Source organism: Oncorhynchus clarkii, chromosome 12 (assembly GCF_045791955.1).
Source record: "Oncorhynchus clarkii lewisi isolate Uvic-CL-2024 chromosome 12, UVic_Ocla_1.0, whole genome shotgun sequence".
Classification (NCBI taxonomy): Eukaryota; Metazoa; Chordata; class Actinopteri; order Salmoniformes; family Salmonidae; genus Oncorhynchus; species Oncorhynchus clarkii.
In genome coordinates, this window is record NC_092158.1 from 63,298,715 (window position 1) to 63,314,693 (window position 15,979).

Sequence of the window (15,979 nt, forward strand, 5' to 3'; positions counted from 1 at the left end):
ATCTTGTTGCTAGCAACATACTGACTTGACTGTCCCAAACTTTCCACTGGTACTCAGCCAAGGATGTATATACACTGAATAATGTAGGCCTATCTGTTACAACGGACTCCTGTTACTGCCTACCATGCTATGTTGTTGTCTTTGGTCTCTCTTTATGTAGTGTTGTGTTGTCTCTCTTGTCGTGAAAGGCCGTTTGCCTTTTGTTAGGCCGTCATTGTAAATAAGAATGTGTTCTTAACCGACTTAAGGTAGCATAGTTCAATAAAGATTAAAAATAAACAAAGCACTTCTCTGCAGCTTTTGACAATATTGATCATAATCTGCTGCTGGAAAAAGCGTAAGTGTTATGGCTTTACATCCCCTGCTATATTGTGGATCTAGAGTTACCTGTCTAACAGAACACAGAGGGTGTTCTTTAATGGAATCCTCTCCAACATAATCTAGGAAGAGTCAGGCATTCCCCAGAGCAGCTGTCTAGGCCCCTTACTTTTTCAATCTTTACTAATGACTTGCCACTGGTGCTGATTGAAGCCTGCGTGTCTATGTATGCTGATGACTCAACGCTATACACATCAGCTACCACAGCAGGTGAAATCATTGCAACACTTAAGAGCTGCAGTCATTTTCAGAATGGGTGGCAAGAGATAAGTTAGTCCTAAATTTCAAAAACTAAAGGCATTGTATTTGGGACATAAAATTAAAACACTGAACCCTGAACCTCAACTAAATCTTGTAATAGATAATGTGGAAATGTAACAAGTTGAGAATAAACTTCTGTCATGGTAAAAACATATTGATACAACAGTAGCTAAGATGGGGATAGATCTGTCCATAATAAAGCACTGCTCTGCCTTCTTAACAACGCTGTCAACAAGGTAGGTTCTACAGGCCCTTGTTTTTGTCGCACCTGGACTACTCTCCAGTCATGTGGTCAGGTGCCACAAAACTTATGAAAATTACAATTGGCCCAGAACTGGGCAGCACGGCTCACCCTTAAATGTACACAGAGAGCTAACATTAACATTATGAATGTCAATATCTCATGGCTCAAAGTAGAGGAGAGATTGACATTATCACTACTTGTATTTGGGAGAAGTATTGACATGTTGAATGCACCGAGTTGTCAATTTAAACTACTAGCACACAACTCAGAAACCAATGCATACCCCACAAGACCGGCTACCAGGTCTCTTCACAGTCCCTATGCCCAGAACAGGTGCACAGTACTACAGAGAGCCATGACATGGCTACTATTCCACATCAAGTAACTCATGCAAGCAGTAAAGTAAGATTTAAAAATACAGACAAATACAACTTATGGGACAGCGGGGACTGTGAAGACACACAGATTTTGTTTGGTAGAGTAGTGGCTTGAGGGCAAACCCTTAATGTGTTGTGAAATCTGTATTGTAATGTTAGTTGTGTAGATCTGCCTTTAGTTTCATTCCCCATGAAGAGTAACTCCTTATCACAAATCTATGGCCCTGTGTTGCCTTACCACATGTAAAATAATTCAAATTCAATGAAAGCTGTGAAACCTTACCTTAAAGAATACCATTACCATAAATATGTACTCAATTTTACCGTACTTCTTGGTTGCAAATATTGGTGGCAGTTGTGAAAAGTTGCATGTATTGAACATGCCATTGCTGTTTAGACACTTCCCATTGGGCTATTTTCCCCTTTAACCAAATGGTCTACTTAAAACTCATATGGACACATTAACAATGTCTATCAATATATTTTGTCAGTTAAAGTTAACCTTGCCTGCCAAGTACCAAAATGAAAGTGTTCAGTAAATTACCAGTAGCTTTGCGACCATATGACAGCTCCAATAAGCCCCTTAGGGTGAACAAGAGGCTTGTACTATTTGGAATTTACTATTTGGAATATAGTTCAGAATTTGCTGGAGGGGGAACTATAGAGCATTACCAGCTGAAATAAGAGTAAAGATGAATTGTGTCAGTAAATGCAAAACTTTCCATCACTAAAAATAATGCACCATAACAGCTGGCTAACAGGTTTGATTGACCTCTAGGATGTCTAATAAACTTGTGATGCCCATAGTAAAGGTCTACATCAACTGTAGGTAACCATTTTCCTCCTATGGACCTAGTTGACATGGTTCTATTACAAGACAGTGAAGGACACCCTCTGTGGTCAGAGGTAACATCCTTTATAAACCGCATGTTAAACTTCTCCTATTGTTATGATTCTCAGCCACTAGTAGGTCTACAATTGTCACTGGTATGAAGATGCTCAGTAAGAGAGCAAAGAACCTGAATAGACTGATACAACATCCATTACTACAGGTCAACACTTAAAACAACAACCTTTAGTGATAATTTTTTAATTGTTATACAAGAAGCCTTGCCTCCAGAATACAGTAGTGTTGTCAACAGAAACACCAATGCTACAGCTGTGTTGCACTGCAACAGTTTAACACTCCCCTCCCTATAAATGCAAAGCCAGTAGGATCTATCAGAGAAGCCAGGAGTCCTGGTCTGAAGGCCGTAGTCTTGGGATGGAAGTGGTTTAGCTCTGGCCTCCCAGGGTGTGCTTGTCAAACAGGTACTCTGCCATCTTGTTTTTGACAGCATCCATCTTGGTGAGGTTGGTGATGTGGTCTCCCAGCTTCTTAATGGCCTCCACCTGCTCATTCAGGTAATGGGTCTCCAGGAAGTCACACAGCTAAAGAGGGAAAACACAGGTCAGACAAGAGAATGACTACAGACCATTGTAGATACAGTCACACACAAGAGCCTGGTGGTAATGGCATAAGTGCAGATGAGGTGTCTGCAGTAAACATTTTTAACTAGGCAAGTCCGTTAACAAACTTATTTACAACTGCATTTTAATGTGGAACAATGGGCTTACTGCCTTGTTCAGGGGCAGAACATATTTTTCCCTCGTCAGCTCCGGGATTCAATCCAGCATCCTTTGTTACTAGCCCAAAGCTCTAACCACTAGACAACCTGACGGCCTTTTTGCAAACTTACGCATTAGCTGCATAGTGTGCATCTGTGGACTATTGCGCGAATGTGAAGCAGGTCACAATCCTGTGTCATTAGTTATCAGATCAAACCCCTGATCAATTCCTGAGACAGTACCTGTATTCTATGTGATACATACATGTGATGTGTGGTTTCACCATAACTTACATGGGGGTCAACCTTGTCTGAGGCAATCTTGTGCAGGTCCAGCAGGGCCTGGTTCACATTCTTCTCCAGCTGCAGAGCACACTGCATGGCCTCCAACCCATTGCCCCACTCATCACGTTCTGGCTTCTACACAGGACAAAGTGAACAGAAGTGTTAAGGACTACTATCAGATGTTACGGTCAGGATAAAGTGCACAGAATTACACCCCTCGCACAGTTTCAGTTCAGTGGTTAGAGGCAGTATGTTTAGGGCTACTCCAGGTTCTCTATATAAACTTAGCGCTGGAGACACTTTACTCCATGGAGTAAAGTGACTTATCAGTCTACAATCTGAATGTGTTTGATGTTCAGGGGCTCACCTTGATGTCCTGGAGTAAAATGCGTCCACCTCGCTTGTTCTGGAAGGTGAGTAGCTTGTCGGCGTGCTCCCGCTCCTCGTCGCTGTTCTCCTTGAAGAAATGCGCGAACCCAGGCAGAGCCACGTCGTCACGGGAGAAATAGAAAGCCTGGGTGGATAAACAAAACAGCGTGGTTAGAAGAAAAATATGCCAAACGTGACTCGGCATTCTGTTCTTGTTGTGGAAACGAAACTTGATAAAAGGAATGAATCAGTCTAGTCTGTAGTCGACTTGGTAACCTGCCATTTATCCTGTCAAGGAGTTGTTACGCGCCCTGTCCAAAGTAGGATAGATTCCCGGCTTCATTTGAGAAGAAAACAAACTCAAATATGCACAACAGAGTTTATTGGCTATTAATTATCTAGGCCAATATAATAAAAAGCCAGGTGAAAAAGGGTATTTAGGCCCAGGCATAATAATACAGGTAAATCAACAAAACGGTCATCTTGGTAGACACCTTACCATTGAAGTGTAGGTGTAGGAGGCAAACATCTCCAAGTTGATCATCCGGTTGATGGCAGCTTCGCAATCGTGGTGATAGTTCTGGCGGATCTGAGACTCCATTTTGGCAGATTTTCTTTAATATCTAAAGTAACGGTACAAAAATAGGGTTTATTCGACTATTTCTCTATTATACTTAAAGAAAGTGTTATCAATCCGGAATGTTCGATAATGCGAGACGAAGGCAGAGGAGTTCCGTTCAATCACTGTTGAAGCAAGAACTTCTTCATGCGTCTTCTCAGACTTGTGAACTAGAAGGAGCCTTGTTCGCTCTATTTATTGTTCAAACGGAACGCGTCAGTGAAATCCACCCTCACAGAGCGTAGCCAATCACCTTTAGAAATTCAACAGCAACTAGGCGGGTCATTTGAAGACGTCTTCCCACTCATACACATGACCAGCGGCAAATATTATTTATTCTACTGACAAGAGAGCCGAGTGACCACTCTAACAATGGAAATACATGTACTCAACGAATGAAGACAGTGAAGGTCAGGTGGGACCATTATAGCCAATGATAGGGCAGGTACGCGTGTAGCAACATGCACAACTCAACGTTGTTTTTCTCAAAGTTGCCAGAATGCCACGTGCATCCACATATATCAGTACATTTGTAAAAGCTTAAACATTACGAAACGTATATTCTATCAAAATCCTCAAGTAATTAGAAAAAACGGTCTTCTCTCACGCGGACAGATATTGGGCGGAGTAAAGTCTCTCGCCTTGACCTCTTCATCTCGGTCTATATTTTTTTTGTTGCTGCTTAGTTTATATCAAAGTAACATTTTATTGGAAACAACTAAAGCAGTAGTATCAGCCAAAGGCAACGCTGCAGTGCAGGTCTAACTACAGCGGTTATTGTTGAAAAAAGGTGTGTGTGTTATATCCTTAGAAGAAAATAGGAAGAATTGGAACACTCATTCTAATATTAGGCTAATTGAGAAATAAGCTGAAACATTTTTATGTAATTAATTTCATTATTTTCATTATTCTTTTGGCCAAATTTCATATACACAAATGTAAATTTACAAACAGAAAACCACATTTTCGTACCCTACAAAAAGAAATTGAACTGTATTTTAAGACGGTTAAATGCTCAATGCTCTACTAACAAAAAAGCTGTTAGAATTGTAAGTATATGCATGTCCCTTAAGGTCCTTGTGTAATTGTAATGTGATATTGTACCCCCTAGCTCGATTGTCTATTGTTTGTAATCTATGTATGCTTGTGTTCCCTCATGTGATTTATGTATTGATTTGTTGTTAATAAAACATTTTTTTTATTTTTTAAATAGTCCGCTGCGCCATTCGGGAGCCCTATGAACGGATAGTATGCAGTATGTGCTCCTTAAGTATGTAGTATACAGTATTTTAGTATGGGTATTCGAACACAGCTTAGGTCTACTGGGGCAGTATGCATCAAGCCTATCAGAGTAAGAGTGCCGATTTAGGATCAGTTTTGCCTTTTAGATCACATTGATTAACATTACATTGATGGGGAAGCTCCTCCCCCCAGCCTCCACTGATTTATACAGACCCTGGTCTTTCCTGGCCTAGTATGTAAGATAGTGCCTCTACTCCAATTGTTTGAGAATAGGACCCCCTTTTTCCTAAAAATGTAAACCAAAACAGGCTCTATCTATCAGTTTGTCATAGCTACTATCTAGGTTCATTGTTTGTTGAAAAATTATGAAGCTGCTTCAAATGGGGGTAAGGGTCTTCAACATAGATAATCATTGAAGTATGTGCCTTGCTTTCTGTTACTTTGATCAACTGTTCTAGGCTGAACCTCACTTAATAGCGTAATGATTTTATTATGAGTGCCATCAAAGTTTTGGAGACAATGAGACGAAGCCTCTTCAGACTGTTGGAAGTGGCAGTAGACTCATGCTTAAACCGGTGTTACAAAAAGGGCTGTGACATACTTGGCATTCCTTTTTTTTGCGAAAAGGGACATCACTTTTTGACAAAATTATGTGTCATGCTTAAAGTATAAGTTTGGGTGAGCATATAACGCAAATGTCTAGCATCCCAAAAGATGCTTGTAACTCATCACGGACAACTTCAGCTTTTTTGCTAATTATCAACTTTGCAACTATTTACTACTTTTTAGCTACTTTGCAACTACTTAGCATGTTAGCTAACCCTAACCCTTTAACGTAACTCCTAACCTTATTTTAGACGTAACCTTAACCCTTAAGCCCTAACCTAACTAATTTTAGCCACCTAGCTAACGTTACACCTAGCCATTGAGCTAAAGTTAGCCACAACAAATTGGAATTCGTAACATATCATATGTTTAGCAAATCGTAACATATTGTACAAATTGCAATTCGTAACATATCATATGTTTAGCAAATCGTAACATATTGTACAAATTGCAATTCGTAACATATTGTACGAATTACCATTCATTTATTATAATACCAAATTGATGATGGACAGCCACAAATGAATACATATCATACTAATTGAAGTATTCCCAAATATACTTTTACTATGTTACGTCTACCCCTCCAGGTTGTTCTAAGTGACCTTATTTTAGCAGAATGGCAAACAGGATTAAAATTGAAATTGGCAAATAATTGTCTTAATTTCTCTATGCAAATCTCTTCTGTAATGTTCAACCCCGAGAACCTGTGTTAAGTTGTTAAAGTCATGACAGGGTCCATCACGTGACCAGCCGCACAAAGTTGTGAACAGTAAGTAATACCGTAAATGGTTAACCATTACATAACTCTTTCTATTGAAGTTCTGAAGGGTGACAGTGTTTTTCTTCTTTACTCTTTCCCCCTCCCCCTCTCTCCCTATTACTCCCTCCCACCAGGGGCGCAACATTGGTTTTAGATGTGGGGGGGGACATACATATTTATATTTTGGTGGCGTTAAATAAACACTGCAAACAGCCTTCCCGACTGCTCGGAGGGATCCGCATGGTTCAAAAGCACACCGTTGTCTCGTTTTGTATCACATTCCAATGATAAAACTGGGGGGGATGGACAAAAATGCATGTCCCCCCTGTCCCCAGTCAAATTTGTTCCCCTGCTTATTCCTGTCATAACCTCCTGTTGGTTCTACTACAGTATGGACTGACTCAGGCTCTGCCCTGGCTGTATTTCTGCCTTGTCATTGTGACTCAGCATTCTCAAGCAGAGACGGAAGAGGAAGCAAGACAGCCCACTCCTTCAATTTCCCCAAATGGAAGTCAATTAACTAAGCAGACCACTATCGCATTGTCTGCTTAAGGAGCCACCTCCTTAAGCAGACAGTGGTAAACAGCCTCTGTTAACTATCATTTATCCACCATCGTTGGTCTCAAGGTAGTTCTGTTCTGTTATCACAGTGACAATGGTGGAAGGAGGCGCAGTTTTGTGACTGCAGAAACAGACATGAAGGGTGATGAATGGGTGAAGACCGACTGATACCAGATTTGAAGAAAAGGAAAAAGGGAAGGAGACAACAGCAGGAACATATACACTGCTCAAAAAAATAAAGGGAACACTAAAATATCACATCCTAGATATGAATGAATGGAATATTCTTATTAAATACTTTTTTCTTTACATAGTTGAATGTGCTGACAACAAAATCTAATTTATCAACCCATGGAGGTCTGGATTTGGAGTCACACTCCAAATTAAAGTGGAAAACCACACTACAGGCTGATCCAACTTTGATGTAATGTCCATAAAACAAGTCAAAATGAGGCTCAGTAGTGTGTGTGGCCTCCACATGCCTGTATCAAATCAAATCAAATTTATTTATATAGCCCTTCGTACATCAGCTGATATCTCAAAGTGCTGTACAGAAACCCAGCCTAAAACCCCAAACAGCAAGCAATGCAGGTGTAGAAGCACGGTGGCTAGGAAAAACTCCCTAGAAAGGCCAAAACCTAGGAAGAAACCTAGAGAGGAACCAGGCTATGTGGGGTGGCCAGTCCTCTTCTGGCTGTGCCGGGTGGAGATTATAACAGAACATGGTCAAGATGTTCAAATGTTCATAAATGACCAGCATGGTCGAATAATAATAAGGCAGAACAGTTGAAACTGGAGCAGCAGCACAGTCAGGTGGGCTGGGGACAGCAAGGAGTCATCATGTCAGGTATTCCTGGGGCATGGTCCTAGGGCTCAGGTCCTCCGAGAGAGAGAAAGAAAGAATTAGAGAACACACACTTAAATTCACACAGGACACCGAATAGGACAGGAGAAGTACTCCAGATATAACAAACTGACCCTAGCCCCTCGACACATAAACTACTGCAGCATAAATACTGGAGGCTGAGACAGGAGGGGTCAGGAGACACTGTGGCCCCATCCGAGGACACCCCCGGACAGGGCCAAACAGGAAGGATATAACCCCACCCACTTTGCCAAAGCACAGCCCCCACACCACTAGAGGGATATCTTCAACCACCAACTTACCTTCCTGAGACAAGGCTGAGTATAGCCCACAAAGACCTCCGCCACGGCACAACCCAAGGGGGGGGGGGGGCGCCAACCCAGACAGGATGACCACATCAGTGAATCAACCCACTCAGGTGACGCACCCCCTCCAGGGACAGCATGAGAGAGCCCCAGTAAGCCAGTGACTCAGCCCCTGTAATAGGGTTAGAGGCAGAGAATCCCAGTGGAAAGAGGGGAACCGGCCAGGCAGAGACAGCAAGGGCGGTTCGTTGCTCCAGAGCCTTTCCGTTCACCCTCCCACTCCTGGGCCAGACTACACTCAATCATATGACCCACTGAAGAGATGAGTCTTCAGTAGAGACTTAAAGGTTGAGACCTCCCTACAACGCCTGGGCATGCTCCTGATGAGGTGGCGGATGGTCTCCTGAGGGATCTCCTCCCAGACCTGTACTAAAGCATCCGCCAACTCCTGGACAGTCTGTGGTGCAACGTGGCGTTGGTGGATGGAGCGAGACATGATGTCCCAGATGTGCTCAATTGGATTCAGGTCTGGGGAACGGGCGGGCCAGTCCATAGCATCAATGCCTTCCTCTTGCAGGAACTGCTGACACACTCCAGCCACATGAGGTCTAGCATTGTCTTGCATTAGGAGGAACCCAGGGCCAACCGCACCAGCATATGGTCACACAAGGGGTCTGAGGATCTCATCTCGGTACCTAATGGCAGTCAGGCTACCTCTGGCGAGCACATGGAGGGCTGTGCGGCCCCCCAAAGAAATGCCACCCCACACCATGACTGACCCACCGCCAAACCGGTCATGCTAGAGGATGTTGCAGGCAGCAGAACGCTCTCCATGGCGTCTCCAGACTGTCACGTCTGTCATGTGCTCAGTGTGAACCTGCTTTCATCTGTGAAGAGCACAGGGCGCCAGTGGCGAATTTGCCAATCTTGGTGTTCTCTGGCAAATGCCAAATGTCCTGCACGGTGTTGGGCTGTAAGCACAACCCCCACCTGTGGACATCGGGCCCTCATACCACCCTCATGGAGTCTGTTTCTGACCGTTTGAGCAGACACATGCACATTTGTGGCCTGCTGGAGGTCATTTTGCAGGCCTCTGGCAGTGCTCCTCCTGCTCCTCCTTGCACAAAGGCGGAGGTAGCGGTCCTGCTGCTGGGTTGTTGCCCTCCTACGGCCTCCTCCACGTCTCCCGATGTACTGGCCTGTCTCCTGGTAGCGCCTCCATGCTCTGGACACTACGCTGACAGACACAGCAAACCTTCTTGCCACAGCTCGCATTGATGTGCCATCCTGGATGAGCTGCACTACCTGAGCCACTTGTGTGGGTTGTAGACTCCGTCTCATGCTACCACTAGAGTGAAAGCACCGCCAGCATTCAAAAGTGACCAAAACATCAGTCAGGAAGCATAGGAACTGAGAAGTGGTCTGTGGTCACCACGTGCAGAACCACTCCTTTATTGGGTGTGTCTTGCTAATTGTCTATAATTTCCACCTGTTTTCTATTCCATTTGCACAACAGCATGTGTAATTTATTGTCAATCAGTGTTGCTTCCTAAGTGGACAGTTTGATTTCACAGAAGTGTGATTGACTTGGAGTTACATTGTGTTGTTTAAGTGTTCCCTTTATTTTTTTGAGCAGTGTACTATACTATGCACCTTATGTAACTTACTAAGGTATTTTTAAATAAATAGCTGTGAATGGTTGTTTCTGGTGAATTGAAGGGAAAATACAACAACTTTCCTGAAAATGTTGTCAATTTAGTCAATCAGAAATCAAATAGCAATATATTTCTGTATTACTTTAAACTGTTTGTCTAACTATAAAAAGAAAGTCACCACCAATGTCAAAACCCATTATTCTATATATGTTCCCTTCATCATGTTTGGGTCGTACATGGTCTATTTTTGCATATTTTTGATACGGAATGTTATCAGATCTTCAACCAAAACCTAATATTAGATAAAGGGAACATGAGTTTACAAATAACACAAAAGAAAGATACTTATTTTATTCATTTAATTAACCAAGTTACGCAACACCTAATTCCCCTGTGTGACAAAGTCATTTCCCCCTTACACTCAATAACTGGTATTGCCACCTTAAGCTGCAATTACTAAAAACAAATGCCAAATAACATATCGGTCCATATTATCAGGCAGGTGTGTTATTTAGCAATAAGCATGATAACCTGTATTATGGGGTTGCCCATCTACATTTAGATGCTAATCATTAGCTAGATCAGTGGTTCTCAATCCTGGTCCTGGGGACCCAAAGGGGTGCACATTTTAGTTTTTCCCCAAGCACTACACAGCTGATTCAAATCAAAGCCTTTTGATGAGTTGATCATTTTAATCAGCTTTGTAGTGCTAGGGCAAAAACAAAAATGTGCACCCGTTTGGGTCCCCAGGACTAGGTTTGAGAACCAGTGAGCAAGATCATAAACTCAAAACATTATCTTGTTGCTAGCAACATACTGACTTGACTGTCCCAAACTTTCCACTGGTACTCAGCCAAGGATGTATATACACTGAATAATGTAGGCCTATCTGTTACAACGGACTCCTGTTACTGCCTACCATGCTATGTTGTTGTCTTTGGTCTCTCTTTATGTAGTGTTGTGTTGTCTCTCTTGTCGTGAAAGGCCGTTTGCCTTTTGTTAGGCCGTCATTGTAAATAAGAATGTGTTCTTAACCGACTTAAGGTAGCATAGTTCAATAAAGATAAAAAATAAACAAAGCACTTCTCTGCAGCTTTTGACAATATTGATCATAATCTGCTGCTGGAAAAAGCGTAAGTGTTATGGCTTTACATCCCCTGCTATATTGTGGATCTAGAGTTACCTGTCTAACAGAACACAGAGGGTGTTCTTTAATGGAATCCTCTCCAACATAATCTAGGAAGAGTCAGGCATTCCCCAGAGCAGCTGTCTAGGCCCCTTACTTTTTCAATCTTTACTAATGACTTGCCACTGGTGCTGATTGAAGCCTGCGTGTTTATGTATGCTGATGACTCAACGCTATACACATCAGCTACCACAGCAGGTGAAATCATTGCAACACTTAAGAGCTGCAGTCATTTTCAGAATGGGTGGCAAGAGATAAGTTAGTCCTAAATTTAAAAAACTAAAGGCATTGTATTTGGGACATAAAATTAAAACACTGAACCTCAACTAAATCTTGTAATAGATAATGTGGAAATGTAACAAGTTGAGAATAAACTTCTGTCATGGTAAAAACATATTGATACAACAGCAGCTAAGATGGGGATAGATCTGTCCATAATAAAGCACTGCTCTGCCTTCTTAACAACGCTGTCAACAAGGTAGGTTCTACAGGCCCTTGTTTTTGTCGCACCTGGACTACTCTCCAGTCATGTGGTCAGGTGCCACAAAACTTAGGAAAATTACAATTGGCCCAGAACTGGGCAGCACGGCTCACCCTTAAATGTACACAGAGAGCTAACATTAACATTATGAATGTCAATATCTCATGGCTCAAAGTAGAGGAGAGATTGACATTATCACTACTTGTATTTGGGAGAAGTATTGACATGTTAAATGCACCGAGCTGTCAGTTTAAACTACTAGCACACAACTCAGAAACCAATGCATACCCCACAAGACCGGCTACCAGGTCTCTTCACAGTCCCTATGCCCAGAACAGGTGCACAGTACTACAGAGAGCCATGACATGGCTACTATTCCACATCAAGTAACTCATGCAAGCAGTAAAGAAAGATTTAAAAATACATACAAATACAACTTATGGGACAGCAGGGACTGTGAAGAGACACATGCACTACAGACACACATGGATTTTGTTTGGTAGAGTAGTGGCCTGAGGGCAAACCCTTAATGTGTTGTGAAATCTGTATTGTAATGTTAGTTTTATTGTGTAGATCTGCCTTTAGTTTCAGTCCCCATGAAGAGTAACTCCTTATCACCAATCTATGGCCCTGTGTTGCCTTATCACATGTAAAATAATTCAAAGAAAGCTGTGAAACCTTACCTTAAAGAATACCATTACCATAAATATGTACTCAATTATTTTACCGTACTTCTTGGTTGTAAATATTGGTGGCAGTTGTGAAAAGTTGCATGTATTGAACATGCCATTGCTGTTTAGACACTTCCCATTGGGCTATTTTCCCCTTTAACCAAGTGGTCTACTTAAAACTCATATGGACACATTAACAATGTCTATCAATATATTTTGTCAGTTAAAGTTAACCTTGCCTGCCAAGTACCAAAATGAAAGTGTTCAGTAAATTACCAGTAGCTTTGCGACCATATGACAGCTCCAATAAGCCCCTTAGGGTGAACGAGAGGCTTGTAGAATTACTATTTGGAATATAGTTCAGAATTTGCTGGAGGGGGAACTATAGAGCATTACCAGATGAAATAAGAGTAAAGATGAATTGTGTCAGTAAATGCAAAACTTTCCATCACTAAAAATAATGCACCATAACAGCTGGCTAACAGGTTTGATTGACCTCTAGGATGTCTAATAAACTTGTGATGCCCATAGTAAAGGTCTACATCAACTGTAGGTAACCATTTTCCTCCTATGGACCTAGTTGACATGGTTCTATTACAAGACAGTGAAGGACACCCTCTGTGGTCAGAGGTAACATCCTTTATAAACCGCATGTTAAACTTCTCCTATTGTTATGATTCTCAGCCACTAGTAGGTCTACAATTGTCACTGGTATGAAGATGCTCAGTAAGAGAGCAAAGAACCTGAATAGACTGATACAACATCCATTACTACAGGTCAACACTTAAAACAACAACCTTTAGTGATAATTTTTTAATTGTTATACAAGAAGCCTTGCCTCCAAAATACAGTAGTGTTGTCAACAGAAACACCAATGCTACAGCTGTGTTGCACTGCAACAGTTTAACACTCCCCTCCCTATAAATGCAAAGCCAGTAGGATCTATCAGAGAAGCCAGGAGTCCTGGTCTGAAGGCCGTAGTCTTGGGATGGAAGTGGTTTAGCTCTGGCCTCCCAGGGTGTGCTTGTCAAACAGGTACTCTGCCATCTTGTTTTTGACAGCATCCATCTTGGTGAGGTTGGTGATGTGGTCTCCCAGCTTCTTAATGGCCTCCACCTGCTCATTCAGGTAATGGGTCTCCAGGAAGTCACACAGCTAAAGAGGGAAAACACAGGTCAGACAAGAGAATGACTACAGACCATTGTAGATACAGTAACACACAAGAGCCTGGTGGTAATGGCATAAGTGCAGATGAGGTGTCTGCAGTAAACATTTTTAACTAGGCAAGTCCGTTAACAAACACTTATTTACAACTGCATTTTAATGTGGAACAATGGGCTTACTGCCTTGTTCAGGGGCAGAACATATTTTTCCCTCGTCAGCTCCGGGATTCAATCCAGCATCCTTTGTTACTAGCCCAAAGCTCTAACCACTAGACAACCTGACGGCCTTTTTGCAAACTTACGCATTAGCTGCATAGTGTGCATCTGTGGACTATTGCGCGAATGTGAAGCAGGTCACAATCCTGTGTCATTAGTTATCAGATCAAACCCCTGATCAATTCCTGAGACAGTACCTGTATTCTATGTGATACATACATGTGATGTGTGGTTTCACCATAACTTACATGGGGGTCAACCTTGTCTGAGGCAATCTTGTGCAGGTCCAGCAGGGCCTGGTTCACATTCTTCTCCAGCTGCAGAGCACACTGCATGGCCTCCAGCCCATTGCCCCACTCATCACGTTCTGGCTTCTACACAGGACAAAGTGAACAGAAGTGTTAAGGACTACTATCAGATGTTACGGTCAGGATAAAGTGAACAGAATTACACCCCTCGCACAGTTTCAGTTCAGTGGTAAAAGGCAGTATGTTTAGGACTACTCCAGGTTCTCTATATAAACTTAGCGCTGGAGACACTTTACTCCATGGAGTAAAGTGACTTATCAGTCTACAATCTGAATGTGTTTGATGTTCAGGGGCTCACCTTGATGTCCTGGAGTAAAATGCGTCCACCTCGCTTGTTCTGGAAGGAGAGTAGCTTGTCGGCGTGCTCCCGCTCCTCGTCGCTGTTCTCCTTGAAGAAATGCGCGAACCCAGGCAGAGCCACGTCGTCACGGGAGAAATAGAAAGCCTGGGTGGATAAACAAAACAGCGTGGTTAGAAGAAAAATATGCCAAACGTGACTCGGCATTCTGTTCTTGTTGTGGAAACGAAACTTGATAAAAGGAATGAATCAGTCTAGTCTGTAGTCGACTTGGTAACCTGCCATTTATCCTGTCAAGGAGTTGTTACGCGCCCTGTCCAAAGTAGGATAGATTCCCGGCTTCATTTGAGAAGAAAACAAACTCAAATATGCACAACAGAGTTTATTGGCTATTAATTATCTAGGCCAATATAATAAAAAGCCAGGTGAAAAAGGGTATTTAGGCCCAGGCATAATAATACAGGTAAATCAACAAAACGGTCATCTTGGTAGACACCTTACCATTGAAGTGTAGGTGTAGGAGGCAAACATCTCCAAGTTGATCATCCGGTTGATGGCAGCTTCGCAATCGTGGTGATAGTTCTGGCGGATCTGAGACTCCATTTTGGCAGATTTTCTTTAATATCTAAAGTAACGGTACAAAAATAGGGTTTATTCGACTATTTCTCTATTATACTTAAAGAAAGTGTTATCAATCCGGAATGTTCGATAATGCGAGACGAAGGCAGAGGAGTTCCGTTCAATCACTGTTGAAGCAAGAACTTCTTCATGCGTCTTCTCAGACTTGTGAACTAGAAGGAGCCTTGTTCGCTCTATTTATTGTTCAAACGGAACGCGTCAGTGAAATCCACCCTCACAGAGCGTAGCCAATCACCTTTAGAAATTCAACAGCAACTAGGCGGGTCATTTGAAGACGTCTTCCCACTCATACACATGACCAGCGGCAAATATTATTTATTCTACTGACAAGAGAGCCGAGTGACCACTCTAACAATGGAAATACATGTACTCAACGAATGAAGACAGTGAAGGTCAGGTGGGACCATTATAGCCAATGATAGGGCAGGTACGCGTGTAGCAACATGCACAACTCAACGTTGTTTTTCTCAAAGTTGCCAGAATGCCACGTGCATCCACATATATCAGTACATTTGTAAAAGCTTAAACATTACGAAACGTATATTCTATCAAAATCCTCAAGTAATTAGAAAAAACGGGCTTCTCTCACGCGGACAGATATTGGGCGGAGTAAAGTCTCTCGCCTTGACCTCTTCATCTCGGTCTATATTTTTTTTGTTGCTGCTTAGTTTATATCAAAGTAACATTTTATTGGAAACAACTAAAGCAGTAGTATCAGCCAAAGGCAACGCTGCAGTGCAGGTCTAACTACAGCGGTTATTGTTGAAAAAAGGTGTGTGTGTTATATCCTTAGAAGAAAATAGGAAGAATTGGAACACTCATTCTAATATTAGGCTAATTGAGAAATAAGCTGAAACATTTTTATGTAATTAATTTCATT

General features: G+C 42.2%; 2 protein-coding genes across 2 annotated transcripts; both read right to left on the bottom strand.

Annotated features, from left to right (window-relative positions):
- Window positions 1–2,339: 2,339 nt before the first annotated feature.
- LOC139420933 (ferritin, middle subunit-like) lies at window positions 2,340–4,305 on the bottom strand. Its single transcript, XM_071171357.1, has 4 exons — window positions 4,021–4,305; window positions 3,520–3,666; window positions 3,162–3,287; window positions 2,340–2,691 (listed from the first exon to the last, which is right to left on the bottom strand). Exons 1-4 carry the CDS (start codon window positions 4,120–4,122, stop codon window positions 2,536–2,538), a joined length of 531 nt encoding a protein of 176 aa, XP_071027458.1. The 5' UTR covers window positions 4,123–4,305; the 3' UTR covers window positions 2,340–2,535.
- Window positions 4,306–13,269: 8,964 nt separating this feature from the next.
- On the bottom strand, window positions 13,270–15,133 carry LOC139422113 (ferritin, middle subunit). Its single transcript, XM_071173263.1, has 4 exons — window positions 14,962–15,133; window positions 14,461–14,607; window positions 14,103–14,228; window positions 13,270–13,630 (listed from the first exon to the last, which is right to left on the bottom strand). The coding sequence occupies exons 1-4, from the start codon at window positions 15,061–15,063 to the stop codon at window positions 13,475–13,477; spliced, it is 531 nt and encodes a 176-aa protein (XP_071029364.1). The 5' UTR covers window positions 15,064–15,133; the 3' UTR covers window positions 13,270–13,474.
- Window positions 15,134–15,979: the final 846 nt, after the last annotated feature.